The sequence below is a fragment of the Salmo salar genome, chromosome 01 (genome assembly GCF_965601325.2).
Source record: "Salmo salar chromosome 01, fSalSal1, whole genome shotgun sequence".
Taxonomy (NCBI): Eukaryota; Metazoa; Chordata; class Actinopteri; order Salmoniformes; family Salmonidae; genus Salmo; species Salmo salar.
In genome coordinates this window covers 15,953,182-15,981,090 of record NC_138291.1, presented here as the reverse complement: position 1 = coordinate 15,981,090, position 27,909 = coordinate 15,953,182, and the positions used below count along the sequence as shown (strand labels likewise).

The following is a 27,909-nucleotide window of genomic DNA, read 5'->3' as shown; positions in this document are numbered from 1 at the left end:
GCTAGGTTCATCATATTTCTCATTCAGATAGTCCATGACTATTGTTTTGATGAGCTCTGTTTCACCATCATCAGGTTTCATGACCTCTATTGAACAGGTGTAGTACTGGCTTCAGGTAAGACACACTGACATAAGACTCACCAGACAGAGCATCTGTGATTTCTAGGAGTGGGGTCACTGCCTGGTTGATGGACTCAAGAACATCTGTATAGGTGGGAGCTAAGTGTCGGGTCTTCTTGTCACTGGACATGACCTGTGAAATGGCTTTCCCCTGCTCCAGTACTCTTTGCACCATGTTTTGACGTGATCCCCAGCTGGTAGGCGACTGTCACCAACTTGTGCTGGGGTAGGTTGTGTTCTTTTAGAGCGACTGTCAGGTCTCTCTTCTTTTTCCATGAATAGGAAAAGGCACCTACCACTTTCTTACACACTCCAATTGCTCAATCCACCCGTTAGTCTCTACCCACTAAGAGAAATCAAGAGATTTTAATAAAATGTTAAAATCACAATAATCCCTTTAGTTACGTACAAATGTAATATTTAACTTAATCAGTTGATGAAAAAAAAAAATGCACATTTAGTTTCATCTAACCAATCACTTCAATATACACAATTGACAAGGTTACTTACGAATGGCCAAGTGCAGACGATATCCAAAAACATTGCAGACGGGTCCATTTGTTGATTTGAGCGGCCTTCACCACATTCGCACCACTATCCATTGTAATGCAGACCTGTCTGTCTTGACTGAGTCCCAAGGAGGCGAGAGCGTCAATGAGCCCCTCTGCTATAGCTTCGTCGGGAAAGTATGATGTTTGAAGGCATTTATTTAGAAGACTCCAGTCTTTGTCAATACAGTGGATAGTGAAGCAAATATAGGACTCTGACGTGTGACTAGACCACAGATAGGTAGTAGTAGCAACATACATCAAATCTGTCTTGAGCTGTTCCTCAACTTTTTCTCTACACTCGGCGTAGAGTTTAGGCAGTGCGGTGTGAGAGAAATGTTTGCAGCCAGGGGGCACATACCTGGGGTCAATTAAATTGATAAGCCTCTTGAAACCTTCCTTTTCGACTGCACTAATTGGTAGCTCGTCCTTAGCAATGCAATGCATAAGAGCTTTTGCGGTGTCTTTGTGTCTTTTCGATGTTTGTTCGTAGGGCATAAACGCTGTCAGTGTTGACTGCGTCGGGCGAACATTCCTAGATTGGCTGGTGCTTGAGGGGCGTTTATCAATACCGTGGTGCAAACTCAAACTTTCTGCATGTGGCAAAGAGTGATTTTTCTTCAGATGGTGACTTGGTAGCCACATGTATAAGGCACAATTTGCACCGAACATTGCTCAGCTCTTTGTCGGACTTCAAAAAGCCAAACCACTTCCAAATAACTGAAACAGTTGAACCCTTTTTATCAATAATTTCTATGTTGGAAGCTGCTCCTTCTCCATGGCTCACTGCCACTGTTTTCACCTACATCACTACTCCATCACTCGAGGTGCTAAGTGGTTTTTAGTCGGCGTCTCCACGTGCATATTTTCACTTCTCCGCCGCACGTTCCTGCTGCGTCAGAGATGAAATGGACTGCTGTACCTAATTATTCTATATCGACATTATCGAAAATTAATCTAAACGTTTTTATATCGTTATTGAGGGAAGTAATTACCTCGATAATTATTGATATATCGCCCAGTCCTACTGTAACATAACAAAATGTGGAAAAAGGAAAGAGGTCTGAATACTTTCCGAAAGCCCTCTTTTCTCTCTTTGATAGCAGGTTGTGTTTAACTTTGATTGGGACAGAGACCGGCTTGAAGCCAGGACACGATAGGTCAGCCAACAGGACAAACATTCTGATCCGGGGTGACACTGCTGATAATCCTGTGTGTGTGTGTGTGTGTGTGTGTGTGTGTGTGTGTGTGTGTGTGTGTGTGTGTGTGTGTGTGTGTGTGTGTGTGTGTGTGTGTGTGTGTCTCGCGCCCGTCTGTGTGTAAAGCCGTGAGAGTCCAGGTAAAGAATGAGAGAGAGTGGACAAAGGCTGTACACACGACAACGTAGAGGGTTGTCATTGTCCTCCAGATCACTTTAAAATGGTGTGGGGAGACGAGGGAGACAGGTGGGGCTCCTGTGACCAGAGTAGACACCTACGGACGGGCACGAGACACACACACACACACACACACGGACGAGCGACACATGCATAAGGACGAGCGACACACACACACGCATACGGACAAGCGACACACACACACACACAGACGGACGAGCGACACACACACACACGGGCGCGAAACACACACACACGGGCGCGAGACACACACACACACACAGACGGTCGCGAGACACACACACACACACACACAGACGGTCGCGAGACACACACACAGACGGTCGCGAGACACACACACAGACGGTCGCGAGACACACACACAGACGGTCGCGAGACACACCCACAGACGGTCGCGAGACACACCCACACAGACGGTCGCGAGACACACCCACACAGACGGTCGCGAGACACACCCACACAGACGGTCGCGAGACACACCCACACAGACGGTCGCGAGACACACCCACACAGACGGTCGCGAGACACACACACACACACACACCCACCCACACAGACGGTCGCGAGACACACACACACACCCAGACGGGCGCGAGACACACACACACACACACACACACACACACACACACACACACACACACACACACACACCCACACAGACGGGCGAGAGAGACACACACACACCCACACAGACGGGCGAGAGACACACACACACCCACACAGACGGGCGAGAGACACACACACACCCACACAGACGGGCGAGAGACACACACACACCCACACAGACGGGCGAGAGACACACACACACCCACACAGACGGGCGAGAGACACACACACACCCACACAGACGGGCGAGAGACACACACACACAGACGGGCGAGAGACACACACACACCCACACAGACGGGCGAGAGACACACACACACACCCACACAGACGGGCGAGACACACACACACCCCCACACAAAGGGCGCGAGACACACACACCCACACAGACGGGCGAGAGACACACAGACACACACACACAGACTGGAGCGAGACACACGCGGCGCGGCGAGACACACACGACACGGGCGCGAGACACACACACACACGCGAGACACACACACCCACACAGAGGGCGCGAGACACACACACCCAGGCGAGAGACACACACACACAAACAGGCAGGCTGGAGCGAGACACACACACGGGCGCGAGACACACACACACGGGCGCGAGACACACAGACACACACACACACAGGCGTGAGACACACACACCCACACAGACGGGCGAGAGACACACAGACACACACACACACACACTGGAGCGAGACACACACACGCGCGCGAGACAGACGGGCGCGACACACACACAAACAGACGGGCGCGAGACACACACACACGGGCGCGAGACACACACACACGCACAGAGGGCGCGAGACACACACACGCACACAAACAGACAGGCTGGAGCGAGACACACACACGCACACAAACAGACAGGCTGGAGCGAGACACACACACGCACACAAACAGACAGGCTGGAGCGAGACGCGCGCGAGACAGACAGACAGACAGACAGACAGACAGACAGACAGACAGACAGACAGACAGACAGACAGACAGACAGACAGACAGACAGACAGACAGACAGACAGACAGACAGACAGACAGACAGACAGACAGACAGACAGACAGACAGACACAGACAGACAGACAGACAGACAGACAGACAGACAGACACAGACAGACAGACAGACAGACAGACAGACAGACAGACACAGACAGACACAGACAGACAGACACAGACAGACAGACACAGACAGACAGACACAGACAGACACAGACAGACAGACACAGACACAGACAGACACAGACAGACAGACGACACAGACAGACACAGACAGACACAGACACACACAGACAGACAGACAGACAGACAGACAGACAGACAGACAGACAGACAGACAGACAGACAGACAGACACACACACGGGCACGAGACACACACAGGCACGAGACACACACACACACGGGCACGAGACACACGGGCACGAGACACACACACACACGGACACGAGACACACACGGACGGACACACGGGCGCGAGACACACACACACAGACACACACACGGACGGGCGCGAGACACACACACGGACGGACACACGGGCGCGAGACGCGCGCACACACACACAGACGGGCGCAAGACGCACACACACACACAGACGGGCGCGAGACGCACACACACGGGCGCGAGACACACACACACACAGACGGGCGCGAGACACACAGACGGGCGAGAGACACACACACAGACAGACGGGCGCGAGACACACACACACGACGGGCGCGAGACACACACACACACACACGACGGGCGCGAGACACACACACACACACAGACGGGCGCGAGACACACACACACACAGACGGGCGCGAGACACACACACACACAGACGGGCGCGAGACACACACACACACAGACGGGCGCGAGACACACACACAGACGGGCGCGAGACACGGGCGCGAGACACACACACAGACGGGCGCGAGACACGGGCGCGAGACACACACACAGACGGGCGCGAGACACGGGCGCGAGACACACACAGACGGGCGCGAGACACGGGCGCGAGACACACACACCCGACGGGCGCGAGACACGGGCGCGAGACACACACACACCGCCGGGCTCGACACACGCGCACGGCACACACCCCGCCGGGCTCGACACGCCGGGCTCGACACGCCGGGCTCGACACGCCGGGCTCGACACGCCGGGCTCGACACGCCGGGCTCGACACGCCAGGCTCACACGCCAGGCTCACACGCCAGGCTCACACGCCAGGCTCACACGCCAGGCTATGAGTGGTGAGGCTATCACAGATCGGTTCCTCTCCCACTCACCCCTTTCAAACTGTAGCTTCTTGTGTCTCTGCATAACCTCTGAAGCCACCATGCACTCGATCTGCAGGAGGAAGAGAAGAGGAACAGTTAGGAACATGCTTTTGATAGCTTACCAAGCGAATATCGGACAGGATGCTTTCAGTTACACCACAAAATTATCAATTACAAAACCCCACTCAATTCCAGCATCATTAGAACTAGCGCACCTGTTTTAAAGAGAGGAATATATGCATACTGGCTAGCTATACGGAGGGTTAAATGTGGTCATTACGGGACGATGAAAAGAACATTCGGTGGTGGGGGGGTTTATCAAAGACGTAGCTGTCATAGCAGCTGGCTGAGTACACCGTCTGACTTGAGTTACAAGCCGGGTTCTATTAAAGGGCCAGTGACTTTGATTGATTGGAAACATACGGCTGTGCCACCAGCCTCCGAGACAGAGAGAGAGAGAGTCCATCAAGCAAACTACCTGGAGAGGCGAGGCGCGGTGCCCTTGGATTGACCTCAAATCGGTGAAGGATGCAGGCGAGCAGAGCCCATCCACTCTGTATAAGCACGATGACACGTTTAGAGCGGGAGCCGGAGCTAGGCCAGATGCTTGCTGCGGTGCGAGGGAGCTAGGCCAGATGCTTGCTGCGGTGCGAGGGAGCTAGGCCAGATGCTTGCTGCGGTGCGAGGGAGCTAGGCCAGATGCTTGCTGCGGTGCGAGGGAGCTAGGCCAGATGCTTGCTGCGGTGCGAGGGAGCTAGGCCAGATGCTTGCTGCGGTGCGAGGGAGCCGAAGCTAGGGCAGATTACTGTGTGGAGGCAGCTTGGGGGAAGGCTAATGTCTGCTCAGCAGGAAACCCCAATTAAAACAGTCCTTCTGCAGCTTCAGGTCTCAGGAATGGATGTGGAGCTCTTTGAAGGACATGTGAACAAATGTAATTAATCCAAACAACTCACATACTTATCTATATGTTCATAGTAAGTGTTGTTCAAAAAGGACTAAATATCAATAAAAGTTGGGCCAGGAAAGACAATTTCAGTGACATTATAAAACCTGTCCTCTTCACATCCAAGACACCACCTTCACTTCCATTGTTTTTGATCAATACTAATATTAGCAGTTGTTAGCCTCTTGGGGCTAGGTGGGACGCTAGCGTGCCACCCGTGGTGCACTCCATCAACAGCAGGTGCATTTCAAGAGCGGCAAATTTGAATCCAAATAAATGTCAAAATTCAAATTTTTCAAAAATACAACTATGTTACACCATTTGAAAGATAAACATCTCCTTAATCTAACCACGTTTTACGATTTCAAAAAGGTTTTACGGCGAAAGCATAAATTTAGAGTATGTTAGGACAGTACATTTACAAGAGTTGTGTGTAATGTTTTGTCAAGTCAAAGACAGGGTCACCAAAACCATAAAACCAGCTAAAATGATACACTAACCTTTTACAATCTCCATCAGATGACACTCCTAGGACATTATGTTAGACAATGCATGCATTTTTAGTTCTATCAAGTTGATATTTATATCCAAAAACAGCGTTTTACTATGGCATTGATGTTGAGGAAATCGTTTCCCTCCAATAACCGGCAGTCAAGTCAGCGTCACAAATTAAATAATTAAAATTAGAAAACATTGGTAAAATATTATATTGTCATTTAAAGAATTATAGATTTACATCTTTTGAACGCAATCAACTTGCCAGATTTAAAAATAACCTTACTGGGAAATCACACTTTGCAATAATCTGAGCACTGTGCCCAGAAAAATACGCGTTGCGATACAGACTAGACGTCATGTTGGGGAGATCTAAAATCGAAAATACTATGTAAATAATCCATTACCTTTGATTCTCTTCATCAGATGTCACTTCCAGGTATCACAGGTCCATAACGAATGTAGTTTTGTTCAAAAAAGCTCATCATTTATGTCCAAAAATCTCCGTCTCGTTAGCACATGATGTAAGCCAGCCGGACTTCTCGTCATGAACGAGGGGAAAAAATATATTTCCGTTCGTTCAAACATGTCAAACGTTGTATAGCATAAATCATTAGGGCCTTTTTTAACCAGAACATGAATAATATTCAAGGTGGACGAATGCATAGTCTTTTATAACGTATTGGAACGAGGGTACCCAACATGAAGTAGCGCGCCAGGTGTCTAATGGGACATCACCGTTCCATGGCTCTTGTTCGGTCAGATCTCCCTCCAGAAGACTCAAAACACTTTGTAAAGGCTGGTGACATCTAGTGGAAGCAATAGGAAGTGCCAAAATATTCCTAAACCCCTGTGTTTTTCAATGGGATAGGTTTAAAGTCAATACAACACATCAGGTATCCACTTCCTGTCAGAAAATGTCTCAGGGTTTTGCCTGCCAAATGAGTTCTGTTATACTCACAGACACCATTCAAACAGTTTTGGAAACTTTAGAGTGTTTTCTATCCATATATAATAAGTATATGCATATTCTAGTTACTGGGTAGGATTAGTAACCAGATTAAATCGGGTACATTTTTTTTATCCAGACGTGCAAATGCTGCCCCCTAGACCCAACAGGTTAACAAGAGCTAAGTACTGAAAAACCTGAAGCGTGAATTAAAGTTGCTTGCACACAGGCTAAGTGTCAAGGTACAGAGACATTAACTATGTGAGAGTGAAATCTAAGAAAAATTATCTATAAAATGCATATATTTTTCTTTAATGTACCTGCATGCTTATATTGCGCTTTGTTACTTTCTTTTTATTGAATACTTTTCATCTGTGCCACATACTCTGTGCATGTGGCAGTCATCTTTTCTTGAACTCCCCTCCCACTTCCTGCTTTATAAATCGAACTGCAGTTCCCCATTAGGCCATAATCATTCCTGCCTCAAGAGTAAGGATGTCATCGCTGTCTGTGGCAAAAAGCTTTTCCTTGGATCTCTTCAAAGTTGAGGGTGACATCCATCACGGGTTCAGAAAACTCTTGCCTGTGCTGAACAAAGGAGGGAGCCCCATATGCACTGAGCCTGGCTTAACGCCTGTAAGGAGACCAGTCTTACAAGTTTGCTGAAGCATTTCTCAATGAAACCAAGTAGTACTACGGTGCAGAGTTGGAGTCTGTCACCTTCAAGTCCAGTGGAGAGGCTGCTAGGGTGAACTTAAACAGCTAGGTGGAGAAACAGAGAGGAAAATCAAGAACATGGTGGGAGGGGACTGGAAACTAACAAAGTGTTGGTGAATGCCATCTACTTCAAGGACCAGCGGAAAGAGGCATTTGAGTACGTCAAAACCAGAGAAGCTCAGTTCAAAGTGAGCAAGATTGTACATTGAGTGTGCCGTGGAAATAATAACAATTTCCAATTGGCAGTCATCCCTGAAACCAACTGCCAGACTCTGAAGATTCTCAGATCATTCCCATCATAGGGCATGCTCATCATGCTCCCTGATGAGGGTTGAAAAGCTGGAGTTTCACCACTGGGGTTGAGAAGCTGAAGAAGAATCTCACAAGAACTCTGCGACGTGGACGGGGCCAAAAATAATGCAGTACATGAAGGTGTCGTGTCTTTGGCTATGCCGGATTAAGTGATATGACATGCTATTCTATAAAATCCTTTCTCTGTAATTAATATTACTTGATTGAGCTAATCATGTAAATGTAATTAACTAGAAAGTCGGGACACCACAAAAAAAAATTTATAGAGCTGTTATCTTCCGAATAAAGTTAGCAATATTTTACATCAATAGCAGTCAATATTAATCGTCACCTTATTTCAGTCTCATCTGAAAGTTGTAAATTCTTGGTTATCTTCACGAACCCTGGCTAACAAGTTGAATCAGCAATACAAATGGAACCTGTATGCTGGCTTGTTACACAAAGAGGTGGTTGGGCTTGAATGAAAGAGCGGGAAGACTGAGGAACAAATGGAGAAGCTAAGCTTTCGTAACTACAGTATCTTATGCATTCTAAATTACCGCCCATTTGGAAAAGGAAAATGCAATAAATATTTACTCTGTGGCTTCCGTAGGTTGGTCGTAGATGCTGGCCGTGTTGGCCAACAGAGATCTTCCTGTCCTCGGAAGAATGTCTCTGCTGGTAAATTGGATACGTTGTAGTATCTTCGTTGTGTGTTATACTGGATACGTCGTCCGTCCTTTCCCAGCCCACGTTTACAGCTGCTGTTGCTAACTCAAGGCTAGGAGGTCTCACTTCTTTAGTGAATAAGAGTTCAAAGTTCATACAATTCACAACCAAAGCTCACGCTGAGGTTGGCTTATTTCTGTAGTTGACATGTTAGTCCTTTTTAACGTATGGACCGTCGTCCTATCGTCCTCGGAACAGAAGGTTACATTTTCGTCAAGGGCTTATATAGTGGAGGGAGAGAAGGGTGTGTTTCATAGTTTATAACCCATGTCTCTTCACAGGGGCGGGCCACTGATTGAGCAGGGCTCTAACCTTATGAAAACCCAATTCTCTCATTTGGAAGCTAAAATTACATTTAATCTTTTCAGAAATAGTTTCATTTAAATTGCATTTAAACTGAACAACAATTCCATGTGAATCCGATAACTAGAATGTGTAGACTTTCCCAGATACAGTTTGTCGTCCTGTCATCAGTCATAATGTCTCAGATGACAACCGAACTGACATCCTATTCATTAAGTACCAACGCATATTTTCAACTGGTCCTATTATCGAAATATGGTTCCTTTCCCCCCACTGGTTGATGTTCCCAGACTCTCTATGTTTAACAAAGGCTATTCAAGAGTCCTTCAGTAGAGTCAGAGAGAGAGGGAAGGGAGAAAGGTATTTATGGGGGGGGTCATAAACCTTACCCACAGGCCAACGTCATGACAAAGGTAAGGGGTAAATCTACCAAAATGTACCTACGACCTGAAAGTAGTTAAGTCCAACATGGGCATAATTAACAACTTCAACTCATCCAGGAGCAATTTCTCAGGCATGTCGCCCAATGACGACTTGGATGTGTCTGATGTAGTGCCCAAGGCCTTTATAGAGGTGAACGAGATGGGCACCGAGGCAGCTACCGCCACCGCCAGCATGCTTGTAGAATACGACTTTATCTGCTCCTTTTTGCAAACCTAAAAACACACCTTCAAAGCGGACTAGCCCTTTCTGTTCTTAACGCAACACGAACAACACCCAGAACATCCTCTTCTGTGGCCGTTACTCCGCCTTAATACCTAGGATAGGATAAAGTAATCCTTCTAACCCCCCCCCCCCAAAAAAGATTTAGATGCACTATTGTAAAGTGGTTGTTCCACTGGATATCATAAGGTGAATGCACCAATTTGTAAGTCGCTGAGGATAAGAGCGTCTGCTAAATGACTTAAATGTAAATGTAAATAATACACCCCCAGAAATAACAATAATTTAACTTGTCAATTTGGTAAAAGCCTATGTTCCAAACATGGGTAAAATAAAACATTTCGCCATGATTTAACTTGTAAGTGGTCCACCTGTGAAAATCTGGAAATCGCGTAGGAATGTGTCAAAGTGCATTTGGAAATTATTCAGACAGCTTGACGTTTTCCACATTTTGTTACGTTACAGCCGTATTCTAAAATTGATTTTTTTTTTTATATATAATCCCTTTCTCAATCTACACACAATACCCCACAATGACAAAGTGAAAACCGGTTTAGAATTTTGGCAAATGTATTAAAAATAAAAAATACCTTATGTACCTAAGTATTCACACTCTTTGTACTGAGACTCGAAATTGAGCTCAGGTGCATCCTGTTTCCATTGATCATACTTGACATGTTTCTACAACTTGACAAGAGTCCACCTGTGGTAAATTCAATTGATTGGACATGATTTGGAAAGGCACACGTGTATATAAGGTCGCACAGTTGACAGTGCATGTCAAAGCAAAAACAAGGCCACGAAGTCGAAGGAATTGTCCGTAGAGCTCCGAGACAGGATTGTGTCGAGGCACAGATCTGGGGAAGGGGACCAAAACATTTCTGCAACAGTGAAGGTCCCCAAGAGCACTGCGGCCTCCATCACTCTTAAATGGAAGAAGTTGGAACCACCAAGACTCTTCCTAGTGCTGGCTGCCGGCCAAACTGAGCAATCGGGGGAGATGGGCCTTGGTCAGGGAGGTGACCAAGAACCCGATGGTCACTGACAGAGCTCCAGAGTTCCTCTGTGGAGATGGGAGAACCTTCCAGAAGGACAACCATCTCTGCAGCACTCCACCAAAGCAGGCCTTTATGGTAAAGTGGCCAGATGAATGCCACTCCTCAGTAAAAGGAACATGACAGCCCACTTGGAGTTTGCCAAAAAGCACCTAAAGGACTCTCAAACCATGAGAAACAAGATTCTCTGGTCTGATGAAACCAAGATTGAACTCTTTGGCCTGAATGCCAGGTGTCACGTCTGGAGGAAACGTAGCACCATCCCTACGGTGAAGCATTGTGGTGGCAGCATCATGCTGTGGGGATGCTTTTGAGCAACAGGGACTGGGAGATTAGTCAGGAAAGCTGAACGGAGCAGAGATCCTTGACAAAAACCTGCTCCAGAGCACTCAGGACCTCAAACTGGGGCGAAGGTTCACCTTCCAACAGGACAATGAACATAAGCACACAGCCAAGACAATGCAGGAGTGGCTTCGGGACAAGACCTTGAGTGGCCCAGCCAGAGCCCGGACTTGAACCTGATCGAACTTCTCTGGAGAGACCTGAAAATAGCTGTACAGCAACACTCCCCATTCAACCTGACAGAGCTTGAGAGGATCTGCAGAGAAGAATGGGAGAAACATCCCAAATACAGGTGTGCCAAGCTTGTATCGTCATACCCAAGAAGACTCGAGGCTGTAATTGCTGCCAAATGTGCTTCAACAAAGTACTGAGTAAAGATCCTGAATACTTATGTAAATGAGATAGATAGATAGATAGATGTACCAGTTTATTTTTATTTTTTTATACAGTACCAGTCAAAAGTTGACACCTACTCATTCCAGGTTTTTTATCTATTTGGACTATTTTCTACATTGTAGAATTATATTGAAGACATCAAAACTATGAAATGGAATAACGTAGTAACCATAAAAGTTAGGCAAATCAAAATATATTTTATAATTGAGATTCTTCAAAGTAGCCACCCTTTGCCTTGATGACAGCTTTGCACACTCTTGGCATTCTATCAACCAGCTTCATGAGGTAGTCACCCAGAATGCATATCAATTAACAGGTGTGCCTTCATAAAAGTTCATTTGTGGAATTTCTTTCCTCCTTAATGCATTTGAGACAAATCGGTTGTGTTGTGACAAGATAGGGGGGTATACAGAAGATAACCCTGTTTGGTAAAAGACCAAGTCCATATTATGGCAAGTACAACTCAAATAAGCAAAGAGAAACGGCAATCCATCATTACTTTAAGACATGAAGGTGTTTTCGTTTCCATCTCCTCCATCTCCCCTAACTGAAAATAATTATATGGATTTTTTTCCTAATAATAACATCTGTACAGAAAGACTCATGTGAAGGCCAAATTACAGAGGAGGAACTTCTTGATGCAATTAAAGCCTTTAAGGCTGGGAAAACTCCAGGGCTGGATGGCATACCAGTGGAAGTATACAAAACTTTTTTTAATATACTCAGAGGACCATTATTAGCATGTTTTAACCACTCCTATATAAATGGTAGCTTATCGGACACACAAGGTCTGATATCATTATTATTGAAACAGGATCCAAGTGGTATATATAAAGACCAGTCCATTTAAAAAAATTAGAGACCTTTTACACTTCAGTGTTGTGATGCAAAAATCCTAGCCAAATGCTTGCGCATAGAATTAAAAAAGTATTGTCAGATATTATTCATCCTAATCAGGGTTTTTACGTGGACGATACATTGGAGATAATATAAGACAAGTACTGGAAACAATGGAATACTATGAAATATCGGGGACACCAGGCCTGGTTTCATAGCTGATTTTGAAAAGGCTTTTGATAAAGTACGACTAGAGTTTATATATAAATGCCTAGAATATTTAAATTTTGGGGAATCTCTTATAAAATGGGTTAAAGTTATGTATAGTAACCCAAGGTGTAAAATAGTAAATAATGGCTGCATCTCAGAAAGTTTTAAACTATCTAGAGGAGTAAAACAAGGTGGTCCACTATCGGCATATTTATTTATTATTGCCATCGAAATGTTAGCCGTTAATATTATTGTTTGATCTAATCTTAAGGGATTAGAAATCCGTGGCTTAAAAACTAAGGTGTCATTCTACGCTGATGATTCAAGCTTTCTTTAAAAAAAAAATTGAATCTCTCCACGGGCTCATAGAGGATCTAGATACTTTTTCTATCCTCTCTGGATTAAAACCAAATTAAAATTAAGTGTACTATATTACGTATTGGATCACCAAAAAAAATGCACATTTTACATTACCGTGTAGTTTACCAATTAAATGGTCTGATGGAGATGTGGACATACTCGGTATACAAATCCCAAAAGAAAGAAATCTCACTCCAATCATTTTTTATAGAAAGTTAGCAAAAATAGATAAGATCTTGCTACCATGGAAAGGAAAATACCTTTCTATTTGTGGAAAAATCACCCTGATTAACTCTTTAGTCATATCACAGTTTACCTATTTGCTTATGGTTTTGCCTACACCTAGTGACCTGCTTTTACATTTTATGAACAAAAAAAATATTCAATTTTATTTGCAATGGCAAGCCAGACAAAATTTTAAAAAAGGCCTATTTATAACAAATATGAATTCGGAGGGCAGAAATTATTCAATATTACAGCATTAGACCTCTCACTAAAGGCATCAGTCATAAAAAAGTTACACTTAAATCCAAACTGGTTTTCTAGTAAATTGGTAGGAATGTCTCATCCTAGGTTCAAGAATGGCCTTTTTACCTTTATTCAGATTACACCTGCTCACTTTCGGTTGTTTGAAAAGGAAATGATCTCCAAAATATCGTTATTTTTTAAACAAGCCTTAGAAAGTTGGTTGTAATTTCAGTTTAATCCACCTGGAAAGACAGAACACATAATACAACAAATATTGTGGTTAAACTCAAATATACTAATTGATAAAATAAAAAATATTTTTTCAAAGAAATGTTTAAAAAAAAGGGATAATTTTAGAGAATGATATCATAAATAGGACTGGTGGAGTTGTGTCACACATGCAGCTCACACGGACATATGGAAATGTCTGCTCTACCCAAAATTACAACCAACTAATTGCAGCATTACCACAAAAATGGAAGAGGCAAATAGAAGGGGGGGAAAAAGTAAGGAACTTGTATGTTGGCCCTGTATTAAAAGAACAGAAATGGTTAAAGAAAAAAAAGTGTGATATATAAAACATATCAACATGTATCAATTTCAAGGACCAAAAAACTGACAGCTGTGCCATATAAAATTGCTAAATAGTTGGGAAGGCATTTGATGTACCTATTCCATGGCACATTGTTTATGAATTGATACGCAAAACACCGGATTCAAAACTTCAAATTTTTCAATTTAAATTACTATACAAAATTCTTGCAACCAAAAGAATGTTCTATATCTTCCCAGCTCTGCAGATTTTGCTGTGAGGAGGCAGAGTCATTAGATCATTTATTTTTGTACTGTCCATATGTAGCTCGTTTTTGGTCACAGGTCCAGGAATGGATAAAGAGTTGCAACATCTGCCTAGAACTAGCGCTGCAGATAGCAATATACTGGGTGATTTGAAAAGCCATAGTCAATCAATCAATAATATAATAATTATTTTAGCAAAAATGTTTCTTTAATTTACAATCTGTAAAGCTATGAGAATAGAAAGGTTCAGTACTTTTGTCAAGCATCACAGCAAAGTTGAAAAATATATGGCAAATAGAAATCCAAAATGGATGGTGTTGAGAAATAGATGGGAGGGGTTGAATGGAGCTGAAGGATGGGACTAATAACATGATAAACAATGTAAAACATATGGGGTCTGTAAAATGTATATTGATTCAGAGATGTTGTGAAATAACAGTTACAAATAGAAATAGGAGGAAGGACTAAAAACAAAATATAACTATTGTAAAATAGATTGTGTCTGTAAAATGTGCATAAGATGTATAAACTGAAGGTAGAAACCTCAGTGTTATTGTTCATTAGTTTTCTCCAATTGGGGGAAGGGGAATAATAAAGGTATATTCCCAAAAATTCTAAAAGAATTGCAAAAAAAAAAAAAAAGTATGTATGTCTACATAGGTATGCATGTATATTTACCACAAAAAAAATATATGGGGGATTGGAAATGATGCAGACAATTACACTGATGGAAGCAACTATCTTTCCGCAATACTAAGCTGATCCACCCCCTTTTTTTTAAGACATGAAGGTCAGTCAATTCAGAACATTTCAAGAACTTTGAAAGTTTCTTCAAGTACAGTCACAAAAAACATCAAGCGCTATGAAATTGGCTCTCATGAGAACCACCACAGGAAAGGAAGACCCAGAGTTACCTCTGCTGCAGAGGATAAGTTCATTGTAGTTAACTGCACCTCAGATTGCAGCCCAAATAAATGCTTCAAAGAGTTCAAGTAACAGACACATCAAGATCAACTGTTCAAAGACTCAATGAAAATCAGGCCTTCATTGTCGAATTGCTGCAAAGAAACCACTACTAAAGGACACCGATAATAAGAAGAGACTTGCTTAGGCCAAGAAACATGAGCACAGAACATTAAAATCAGCAGAAATCTGTCCTTTGGTCTGATGAGTGCAAATTTGAGATTTTTGGTTCCAACTGCCAGATCTTTGTGAAATGCAGAGTAGGTGAACGGATGATCTCCACACGTGTGGTTCCCACCGTGAAGCATGAAGGTCTGATGGTGTGGGGGTGCTTTGCTGGTGACACTGTCAGTGATTTATTTACAATTCAAGGCACACCTAACCAGCATGGCTACCACAGAATTCTGCAGCGATACGCCATTCCATCTGGTTTGCGCTTTGTGGGACTCAAATTAGTTTTTCAACAGGACAATGAACCAACACCTCCAGGCTGTGTATGGGCTATTTGACCAAGAAGGAAAGTAATGGAGTTCTGCATCAGTTGACCTGGCCTCCACAATCACCCGACCACAACCCAATAGAGATGGTTTGGGATGAGTTGGACCGCAGAGTGAATGAAAAGCAGCCAACAAGTGCTCTGCATGTGTGGGAACTCCTTCAAGACTGTTGGAAAATAATTCCAGGTGAAGCTGGTTGAGAGAATGCCAAGAGTGTGCAAAGCTGTCATCAAGGCAAAGGGTAGCTACTTTGAAGAATCTCAAATATTAAACATGTTTTGATTTGTTTTAACACTTTTTTGGTTAGTACATGATTCCATATGTGTTATTTCATAGTTTTGATGTCTTCACTATTATTCTACAATCTTGAAAATAGTTTAAAAAAAAATGTTTAATGAGTAAGTGTGTCCAAACTTTTAACTGGTACTGTACATTTGAAAAATGTCAACAAAAAAAAAACATTGGTTTGGTCATTATGGGGTATTGTGTATAGATTGAGGGGAAAAAAACGAATTTAATACATTTTAGAATAAGGCTGTAACGTAACAAAATGTGGCAAAAGTCAAGGGATCTGAATACTTTCCGATTGCACTCTATATAACTCTTGTCACAGACAATCACAATTCATAAAGCTTTTAAAACAATTACCTGCACTCCAGATCACTTTGGTATTATTGTATGTTGCTATGTTTCTAGCTAGCTAGCTACCTAGCCCAGAGAGGGAGAGAGAGAACATTGTATTGTGGGTTTTGTATTAGACTTGAGCTGCAACAGATTTCCCAAAATTATTTTCACATTTCTACCAATCTCTTTTCATTTTGTCCTTATAACATTTGTTCACAAAAAAAATAAAAATAAAAAAATAAAAAATAAAAATAAATAATTAATCGGTTTCACATAGTGTTTCACATAGTGTTATTTAACACTGTTAATAATAGGAATTTGTGTTTTGGACTTCCTTGATGATCTGATCGTATGCATGCAATGCATTTTGTCTCACTATGAAATAGTCAGTTTCCCTACTTTGTAGTGTCACCATAGCCAGGTCCCAGATCAGTTTGTTCTTGCCAACTTTATTGTTCACTGTCATAACAATGAGTGATACAGAGTTGGAATGATAGCACAAACAGACTGCCATTCCGTCTAGTTTCCCCATCATCCATCACGACTGAGTTCTGTTATGTCCGTGTCACCTACCTTTTGTCTTCTCGATATGAACACATTTTACTTAAGATACTTCTGTCAATTCTGCATTCATTCTGTTTTGCTGAAAACCGCAAGCAACAAGTTCAGTAAAATCAAATGGCATTATCAGCTTACCACAACTTTGTGATCATGAATTCACTCACATTAATTCTGGTGTGTGTGTAGATGTAATATCATATTCTTAAAAGTAAGCAACTGTACACTGAAAAGTACAATCTGAAAGATGATGGTACAATACATTTGGCTCTGGCCCCTTCAATACCTGAATTGCATATGTCCCTTAAACAAATTATACAATTAAAAAACATTTCTGTAAATAATACCTCGTTTTCCAGTAAGTGTCCTCGTTTTGGACAGGCAGAGTCTGGACAGCTAATAGCAGTTTCGAGCCCCTCTTTGATCAGGAGTTCCACGTACTGCTTCAGGCACTGAAATAAAAACAAAGAGTATGAAATTGACCTCACTCTTTTGCCATGCAGTCAATCAGAAAATGTGCAGGGATACTGCAGAGATGGGCAACTCCAGTCCTCGGGGCAAAAGTGCGACACCAATCAGGACCCCAGAGGACTGGAGTTACCCATCCCTGGCATACTGTATTGTGCGACAACCAATGTGCCTCTCCCTCTTTGAACCCCATAGTAGAAGTTCTCTGCTTTTGGCATTAACTATTCATTCTGCCATCCATTACTGGTTTCTTGACAGTGTCTGGTTAGCTGAATAGAAGCATGCTAACCACAAAATCCCAATGAAAGTACTTTCAATTAATGAGATAGTGAGGGACTTCTAAACTAAGGCTCTTCACAGCTACAAGATGTAATATTGCACAGTGCTACAAATCCAGTCAATTCCCTATTAGCAACTGCAGTAAACAAGAGTTCATTACCAAACTAAAAGCCACTGCTCTTTCATAGCTCTGAATGAGCTCCACCGACGACCGACTTGTAATACATAGATGCATACATGCATACATGCATACATGCATACATCTTTTGGCCCATACTGATATCCATTATTTTCCTTTCCAAAATAAAACGATACCGATAACCGATATCTAACATGTATTGCGGCCTTTTAAGCATTCTAGTACAGTTAAATAGTTAACACACACACACACACACACACACCCAGTCTAAGGCACTGCATCTCAGTGCAAGAGGCATCACTATAGTCCCTGGTTCGAATCCAGAATATCAAATAAAGTACATGCACACCAAAAAGTTATTTTGTTGGCATTTATGCATGTCCCATTACCAGTAAAACAATCAAAACCTATTTCTTTCACTTACTTGCTGTGCTGTTTTGTTGTTCATTTGTTCAGTCGTTTCATTCTCAACCAGGATTTCTATTGAACGCAGTTTGGGTCTTTGCGTGTCAAAAAAAGTTACGTCAAATAACGACAATCTGTTTCAGTAGCTATAGTTAGCTAGCTAACTATATAGCTAGGTGTCATCTAAAATAACCCTAAATTATAAAACAGTTCTTATTTGATTAATGGTGGTCGGACCCAATAGTGGACTTTGCGGTTAGCCTTCAAAATAAAAGTATGCATAATTTGACTATTTGTATTCATTTGCATCACTGTCAATGGCATAGTTTTATTTTGAAGGTAAACTGCAAATTCCACTATTGTGCCTAACCCTTATTGTGGTTAACTTCACAACACATAACCCGGTCCAGTCGAGCCTCACTAGCCAGATGAAGCTAGCTGGCTGCTTATAACATTTGCTTTGGGCAACAGGGTTAAGTAGCTGGCTAGCTATTTATTTTCATGAACTGATGTTCAATTTCAATCGGCGAACAACAAGTGGCAACCTAGCTAATACTTACTCACAAGGATTCCTAAATCAGTGCTAAGAAAAACATGAAAATGACTGCAGTTTCTATTGGTCATTGTTTTCAGGCTGGTTGTATTGGTGCTAGGATAGGCACCAAGCTAAAGCTAGTTACCCCAGAGGTTTCGGTCGAACAAATTATGATTTACTACCAAAGCAGCATTGTAAACACATAGTTCGTGGCCGGTGTTTGCAGACTTTTTTGTACAGCATTGACAATGCGACTGTATCTTTTGTGACACGCAAAGACTCAAACGGCGTTCCGTAGTATGCATGTTGTGAAGCTAATAGCAGTGACGCTATTACTGTGTAACTCTGGCAGGGAAACATCTGAAAAATAGCGCACTTGGTAGTGTGTACCGGTGCTCGACCAGTCGGTGAAAGCCAACATCACCCAAGACAGAGAACGGAAGATTGTCAAGGGCAAAGAATTTCATTATCTTGGCTTTAATGGATTTCACCTTTGAGATGTCTCGCTGAAATGTTCTTAAGCTTTCAAATGACTACTTGACTTATTGACTGCTCGATCCACACAGCAGAAAATGTGTGGGCTAGGTTAGGAATGATGTGTTGCACACAATTTTAGGTGGCGTTATTCTGTCATATACCTATGTTTTATACAGTTGAAGTCGGAAGTTTACATACACCTTAGCCAAATACATTTCAACTCAGTTTTTCACAATTCCTGACATTTAATCCTAGTAAAAATCCCCTGTCTTAGGTCAGTTAGGATCACCACTTTATTTTAAGAATGTGAAATGTTAGAATAGAGAGAATTATTTCAGCTTTTATTTCTTCAAATCACATTCCCAGTGCGTCAGAAGTTTACATACACTCAATTAGTATTTGGTAGCATAGCCTTTAAATTGTGTCAAACGTTTTGGGTAGCCTTCCACAAGCTTCCCACAATAAATTGGGTGAATTTTGGCCCATTCCTCCTAACAGAGCTGGTGTAACTGAGTCAGGTTTGTAGGCCTCCTTGCTCACACACGCTTTTTCAGTTCTGCCCACAGACGTTCTATAGGATTGAGGTCAGGGCTTTGTGATGGCCGCTCCAATACCTTGACTTTGTTGTCCTTAAGCCATTTTGCCACAACTTTGGAAGTATGCTTGGGGTCATTGTCCATTTGGAAGACACATTTGTGACCAAGCTTTAACTTCCTGACTGATGTCTTGAGATGTTGCTTAAATATATATCCACATAATTTTCCTCCCTCATGATGCCATCTATTTTGTGAAGTGCACCAGTCCCTCCTGCAGCAAAGCACCCCCACAACATGATGCAGCCACCCCCATGCTTCACGGCTGGGATGGTGTTCTTCGGCTTGCAAGCGTCCCCCTTTTTCCTCCAAACATAATGATGGCCATTATGGCCAAACAGTTCTATTTTTGTTCCATCAGACCAGAGAACATTTCTCCAAAAAGTATGATCTTTGTCCCCATGTGCAGTTGCAAACTGTAGTCTGGCTTTTTTTTTAATGGTGGTTTTGGAGCAGTGGCTTCTTCCTTGCTGAGCGGCCTTTCAGGTTGTCGATTTAGGACTCGTTTTACTTTGGATATAGATACTTTTGTACCTGTTTCCTCCAGCATCTTCACAAGGTCCTTGTGAATCCTGCTGTTGTTCTGGGATTGATTTGCACTTTTCGCACCAAAGTATGTTCATCGCTAGGAGACAGAATGCGTCTCCTTCCAGAGCGGTATGACGGCTGCGTGTTTCCATGGTGTTTATCCTTGCGTACTATTGTTTGTACAAATGAACCTGGTACCTTCAGGCGTTTGGAAAGTGCTCCCAAGGATGAACCAGACTTGTGGAGGTCTACAAATTTTTTCTGAGGTCTTGGCTGATTTCTTTTGATTTCCCCATGATGTCAAGCAAAGAGGCACTGAGTTTGACGGTAGGCCTTGAAATACATCCACAGGTACACCTCCAATTGACTCAAATTTTGTCCATTTTTTGGTCAAATTTTCCAAGCTGTTTAACCTCTTACATCTAGACGTTCCGCTAGCGGAACACCTGCTCCAATATCCAATGATAGGCGTGGCGCGAATTACAAATTCCTCAAAAATACAAAAACTTCCATTTTTCAAACATATGACTATTTCACAGCATTTTAAAGACAAGACTCTCCTTTATCTAACCACACTGTCCGATTTCAAAAAGGCTTTACAGCGAAAGCAAAACATTAGATTATGTCAGCAGAGTACCCAGCCAGAAATAATCAGACACCCATTTTTCAAGCTAGCATATAATGTCACAAAAACCCAGAAGACAGCTAAATGCAGCACTAACCTTTGATGATCTTCATCAGATGACACACCTAGGACATTATGTTATACAATACATGCATGTTTTGTTCAATCAAGTTCATATTTATATTAAAAAAACAGCTTTTTACATTAGCATGTGACGTTCAGAACTAGCATACCCCCCGCAAACTTCCGGGGAATTTACTAACAATTTACTAAATTACTCACGATAAACGTTCACAAAAAGCATAACAATTATTTTAAGAATTATAGATACAGAACTCCTCTATGCACTCGATATGTCCGATTTTAAAATAGCTTTTTGGTGAAAGCACATTTTGCAATATTCTAAGTACATAGCCCAGCCATCACGGGCTAGCTATTTAGACACCCGGCAAGTTTAGCCTTCACCAAAATCAGATTTACTATAACAAAAATGTTATTACCTTTGTTGTCTTCGTCAGAATGCACTCCCAGGACTGCTACTTCAATAACAAATGTTGGTTTGGTCCCAAATAATCCATCGTTATATCCAAATAGCGGCGTTTTGTTCGTGCGTTCCAGAAACTATCCGAAATGGTAAATCAGCGTCGCGCGCATGGCGCAATTCGTGACAAAAAAATTCTAAATATCCCATTACCGTACTTCGAAGCATGTCAACCGCTGTTTAAAATCAATTTTTATGCAATTTATCTCGTAAAAAAGCGATAATATTCCGACCGGGAATCTCCTTTTCGGCAAACAGAGGAAAAATCACGACAATGTGTTTCAGCCTGGGGCTGGGATGACGACATTCAGGTTTTTCCCGGGCTCTGAGCGCCCATGGAAGACGTAGGAAGTGTCACGTTAGAGCAGAGATCCTTTGTAAAAGATAGAGATGGCAAAGAAGTTCAAGAAATGGTCAGACAGGCCACTTCCTATAAAGGAATCTCTCAGGTTTTGACCTGCCATTTGAGTTCTGTTATACTCACAGACACCATTCAAACAGTTTTAGAAACTTTGGAGTGTTTTCTATCCAAAGCCAATAATTATATGCATATTCTAGTTACTGGGCAGGAGTAGTAACCAGATTAAATCGGGTACGTTTTTTATCCAGCCGTGAAGATACTGCCCCCTAGCCATAACAGGTTAAAGGCAGTCAACTTAGGTGTATGTAAACTTCTGACCCACTGGAATTGTGACAGTGAATTATAAGTGAAATAATCTGTCTGTAAATTTTTTTTTTAAATGACTTGTCATGCACAAAGTAGATGTCCTAACCGACTTACCAAAACTATAGTTTGTTAAAAAGAAATTTGTGGAGTGGTTGAAAAACAAGTTTTAATGACTCCAACCAAAGTGTATGTAAACTTCCGACTTCAACTGTAGGTATGCACGGTAGCTTTGACATCGGTTTTTAACATCGCCGTTAAACTAGACATCGATATGTTCACCGATATATCGTGCATCCCTAAGACAGTCAGACAGTTATTGTTCCCACTGTTCAAAAGTATATTACAGTACATTCAGTCTCTTGCTACTGAGTTTATATTCAATATGTCAATTATAGACAAAACCCAATACATTTGATGTAGGCCCACTGACTGGAAGACACCTTAAGTCCTAATTGAGATATTTGTCACAGTTATTTACTTTTTATGCCTAATTTCTTATGGTTCGGCAAACAAGTCGTTTGGCATGTTTTGACTTTCTCTCACTCTCCAAAAATACTGAGGGGCGAGTCAAATGGCGGGATTAAAATGAAAGAAGGGGATAACAGGGTTGGATGATGCTGAATTTTTAAGCATCTTCAGGCTTTCACATGCTGGGAAAGTCGTGGCCGTGGTCCCAGCTTGAGGAGAGGTCAAAAAGTCAATGTGCCTCTCCTCTGTGAATTCAAGCAACTGGACAGCAGTCCATAATGACTGTAGGATACATATAGTTAAGTTACGACCAGTATTGTATTTCTGTAGATCCATTACAAACAAAATTGCAAGATCAAGAAGGGAGTTGAGGTCTCATTGAGGTTTCAGTGTTTGACCCAGGTAGAGGAATCACCATGGACTGACGCGTATAGGAGTTGCTCACTCCTAGATCTAGGTATGCGATGCATGTTCTCACAACCTCCAGCCATGTAAGAATTCCTTTCACTTAGTTGACAGTTATATTGTTACATTACCACTGCCTTTGAATGCACAGAACAAACACTGGATCTGTATGGAAGAAAGAACTGCATAGTATTCACTGCTAGTACTTCACTATCCACATATTGAGGTGGAAAGCACATGACTTCTTAGACATAACGTCGGTGGGTGAACAAACACTATTCTTCAGGATGTTAACTTCATCGGGGTAGGGGGCAGTATTTTGACGTCCGGATGAAAAGCATGCCCATAGTAAACTGCCTGCTACTCAGGCCCAGAAGGTAGGATATGCATATTATTAGTAGATTTGGATAGAAAACACTCTGCAGTTTCTAAAACTGTTTGAATGATGTCTGAGTATAAACAGAACTCATATGGCAGGCAAAAACCTGAGAAAAAAATCCAACCAGGAGGTGTGGAAATCTGAGGTTTGTAGTTTTTCAAGTGATTGACTATCTAATACACAGTGTCTGTGGGGTCATTTTGCACTTCCTAAGGCTTCCACTAGATGTCAACAGTCTTTAGAATGTTGTTTCATGCTTCTACTGTGAATGGGGAGAGAATAAGAGCATATGGAGTCAGATGACTGGGAAAATGACATGAGCTCAATCTCGCGCACTCCCGTGAAAGTTAGGCGTGTTCCTTTTCATTTCTGAAGACAGGAATTGTCCGGTTGGAATATTATGGTAGATTTATGATAAAAACATCCTAAAGATTGATTCTATACATCGTTTGACATGTTTCTACAAACTGTAATATAACTTTTGACTTTGTCTGAACTTACGGCGCAAGCACAGTGCATTTGGATTACTCCACTGAACGCGCAAACAAAATGGTATTTGGACATAAAGATGAACTTGAACTTTATCGAACAAAACAAACATTTATTCTGGAACTGGGATTCCTGGGAGTGCATTCCGATGAAGATCAAAGGTAAGTGAATATTTATAATGTTATTTGTGACTTCTGTTGACTCCAAAATGGCGGGTATCTGTATGGCTTCTTTTGATATCTGAGCGCTGTACTCAGATTATTGCAAAGTTTGCTTTCGCCGTAAAGCTTTTTTGAAATCTGACACAGCGTTTGCATTAAGGAGAAGTGTATCTATAATTCTTTGAATAACAGTTGTATATTTTATCAACGTTTATGATGAGTATTTCTGTAAATTGATGTGCTCATTCACCGGAAGTTCTGGGAGGCAAAACATTACTGAACATTACACGCCAATGTAAAAAAAATTGGGTTTTTGGATATAAATATGAACTTTATCGAGCAAAACATACATGTATTGTGTAACATGAAGTCCTATGAGTGCCATCTGATGAAGATCAAAGGTTAGTGATTAATTTTAGCTGTATTTCTGGTTTTTGTGACGCCTCTCCTTGCTTGGAAAATGGCTGTGTGGTTTCTTGTCTAGGCGCTGTCCTAACATAATCTAATGTTATGCTTTCGCCGTAAAGCCTTTTTGAAAATCGGACAGTGTGGTTGGATTAACGAGAAGTGTATCTTTAAAATGGGATATAATAGTTGTATGTTTGAGAAATTTGAATTATGAGATTTTTGTTGTATTGAATTTGGTGCCCTGCTATTTCACTGGCTGTTGGCGAGTGTGTCCCGCAGAGAGGTTAACATGTGCAACACGGATACGGCTCTTTCACAGAGGACATATTGACAAGGACGGTGTAAAACAACACACACACACACACACTATGGTGCACACAGGGGACATATTGACAAGATGGGGAACAGACAATTTAAGTGCACTCACCAGTGTACAGAAGACACATTGACACTGAGTGATGGTGGTCATCTGCTCCAGGGGAAACTCTCCAAGGCACAGTTTGCAGGAGACCAGCGGGTCCAGGGCCAGGTCCCAGGTGGGCCGATACCTGGCTGTGGTCATCTTGCCTGGCACAGAGCTGAGAGCAAGAGAGAGGAGCCCTGGTTAAAAACATTTCCTGAGATGAATCTGAGAATTTGATGCTCTTCCAGCTCTGCAACTGGTGTTTTTAAATGATAGGTTTACGACGCAGAATGGCTAATGTTTGTCATTTCACAGACAACAAAGGAAAACTGATATGAGATTCACAATGTGTGAATGAAGATAGCTCAGTAATGAGCATCTACATGATCTGTCTCCATGTCCAAGACATGCAGTTATTTGCTGTGTCATTCTGCATTGGTCAGAAAGGCAGTGTGACACCAGCTCGTTGCCTAAACACACCTTGTCAGTAACAATCACTTCCCTTCTGGATGCTCTCAGACAAAATAAATACATCTCTAAACAGCTACTCCTGCAGCGAGCGTCTTGTTGCTTTTTGCCCCGAGAAAAAAGCAGTCGTATTAAAAGAACACTTTCCCTTCGCCATCATCTCCTCTCTTCAATTTCTGAGAAAAGGGTTTATTTTGGGCCTTCTCAATTCTGATTTTGACTGCCCTTCGTCCACCCTGGCTGAGAACAGAGAGGAAGAGACAGCAGTCACTTAATGTCTCTGAGTGTTTACAGGAATTGCCCCCGTGCAGGCAATGTCAACACTGTCAAACTCTCCCATCGCTGCTAGGCAACTGGGGAGAGAAGGAGGGGCTGGGCAGATACATAGCTTTCACTTGTCTGAGCAGTGAGCACTAACACAATAGCTTCCCTCTCAGAGACCAAAAAGTGGAAGGAGGCAGAAAGGATGAGTGGCTGGATAACTAATGTAAAATGTACTGTGTCTGTAAAATGTATATAGTATGTATAAACTGGAAGTAGAAGCCTAAGCGTTGTTGTCCATTAGTTTACGTCAATTAGAGGGGTGGTAGGGTTAGAGGAAAATAATAAACAAGGAAAATAATAAAAACATATGGGGGATTGGAAATGATGCAGACAATTACATTGATAGAACCCACAATCTGCCATATTAAAGCTGATCTACCCCCTAACAAAATAGAAAAGGAGGGGCTGCTGTAGGGACTGAGAATGAGTCAACATTGGCCCAATGCTGTCTACACATGCTGCAGGGAGAGAACATGTCCTGACCTGTGGTAAGGCTGCCAAGCTGACAACACATTGGCCAGTGTGAGTCGTTTATAGGAACAGTGTTGTTTGTCTGGTTGTGTCAAGGTCAACGTGCTGCATTGGGAGTCACCAAAACCACCCTGTGTCAACCAGACAACAGACAGGGAGAAGAGTCCTGGGAATCAGATGTGGTAAATTATTAATCTAGTGACAAAGCAACTGAAATGGGCACCTCCTGACTATTAAGTGATTCCCCTTGATTTGTGGACTCTGGTCTTCCCTTCAGCTCTTCAGTGGAGGCAGGCAGGTTGAGGGGACGCAAGAGAGGCAGAACGAGCGAGAGGGGGGAGAGGGAGCGAGAGGAGAGCCTCCTATCCATTAGTGTAGTACACTGGGCCTGCTTTCATCAGGCCAAACAGTGGGAGGCTAGCCAAGAGTGCTAAAAGCCCATCTACTCTACACCAACCAAACGTGCCAAGACTCGACTCACTGGCTGCCGAGTGAAAACCTGCCAGGGCCAGCCATCACAGCAGCAAGTGGAATCACATTAGCACTATAGATCGCCATATGATTGTTGAAATGGTATGTGCATTATACGGCTGTCTTTACAGCGAGAGCCTCGTTGAAGATGTGATTTTTCTCCAACAGTAGTACAAGGTGGATAGACTGCCATAATACAGACCGTGTACTCATTCACAGTACTATAAAGCTTCCTCTATGTATTGGTTAGGCTGGGGTAAATAAGAATCAACAAAGACAAATGAGAGATTCTCTAAGGCGAGCCGGAGGAGAGGAGAGTAGAGTTTTCATGACAAAAGGTGGTGCAATTCAAAAGGGAGCTCTCCCATCGCTGCATTATTTACCAGGAGGTCCATTATCACTCAGTGACACAGACCAAATACATGATCTCGGCTCCCTGCTTTTAAAAATAGACCTACTGCATGTCTGGCACGACACATTACGGCAGTAATCAATATGCAGGAGGCTGTAAGTCAACGTGGTTAACCACGGCTACAGACAAGGAAGTTTGCATTCTTATCTTATAGATTAACTAACAAATAAGTGGAAGTGCCAGAGTCTGGTCTTCCGGAGTTGCAGTCTAAAGCTCCCGACAACATACAGGGTTAGAGCCTGTCAATAATAACACAAATATGTCAATTCTGTCAGAAAAAACACTGTGTGTGTGTGTGTGTGTGTGTGTGTGTGTGTGTGTGTGTGTGTGGTGGGGGGGGGGATCCTGGGGGATTTGAGAGCAGTTCTAGCATTATATTGCTATAACTGCACAGAATGTATACATCCGTCTACGAATGTACAACGTTGAACTATTCCATAACACATTACGTGCGCAACCTAGATAGTGAAAGTGTACAGTAGAGAGTAGGGCTGTATAGAAAGTGGGGCAGTGGTACTTTGAGGAGCTAGCCAAGTAACTATAAATGGACATATCCTGTATACTACAGTATCTCTACTGTCTACATAATTCATCTTCCATCAGAGGAAATGGGTCATCTTCACATGTATAGTCCATGACCCGGA

General features: G+C 42.7%; 1 protein-coding gene across 3 annotated transcripts in view; it reads right to left on the bottom strand.

The window, feature by feature from the left end:
• The window catches only part of LOC106566164 (putative E3 ubiquitin-protein ligase RNF144A-A), a 69,791-nt gene that overhangs the window by 16,132 nt on the left and 25,750 nt on the right, over positions 1-27,909 (bottom strand). For all 3 annotated transcript variants that reach the window (XM_014134191.3, XM_014134135.3, XM_014134063.3), the window contains exons 2-4: positions 25,144-25,294; positions 17,497-17,601; positions 4,961-5,021 (exon numbers count right to left, since the gene is read on the bottom strand). In XM_014134191.3, coding sequence (XP_013989666.1) covers positions 4,961-5,021; positions 17,497-17,601; positions 25,144-25,278 — 301 coding nt within the window. In that variant the 5' untranslated portion in view covers positions 25,279-25,294. The remainder of the gene's footprint in view (positions 1-4,960; positions 5,022-17,496; positions 17,602-25,143; positions 25,295-27,909) is intronic.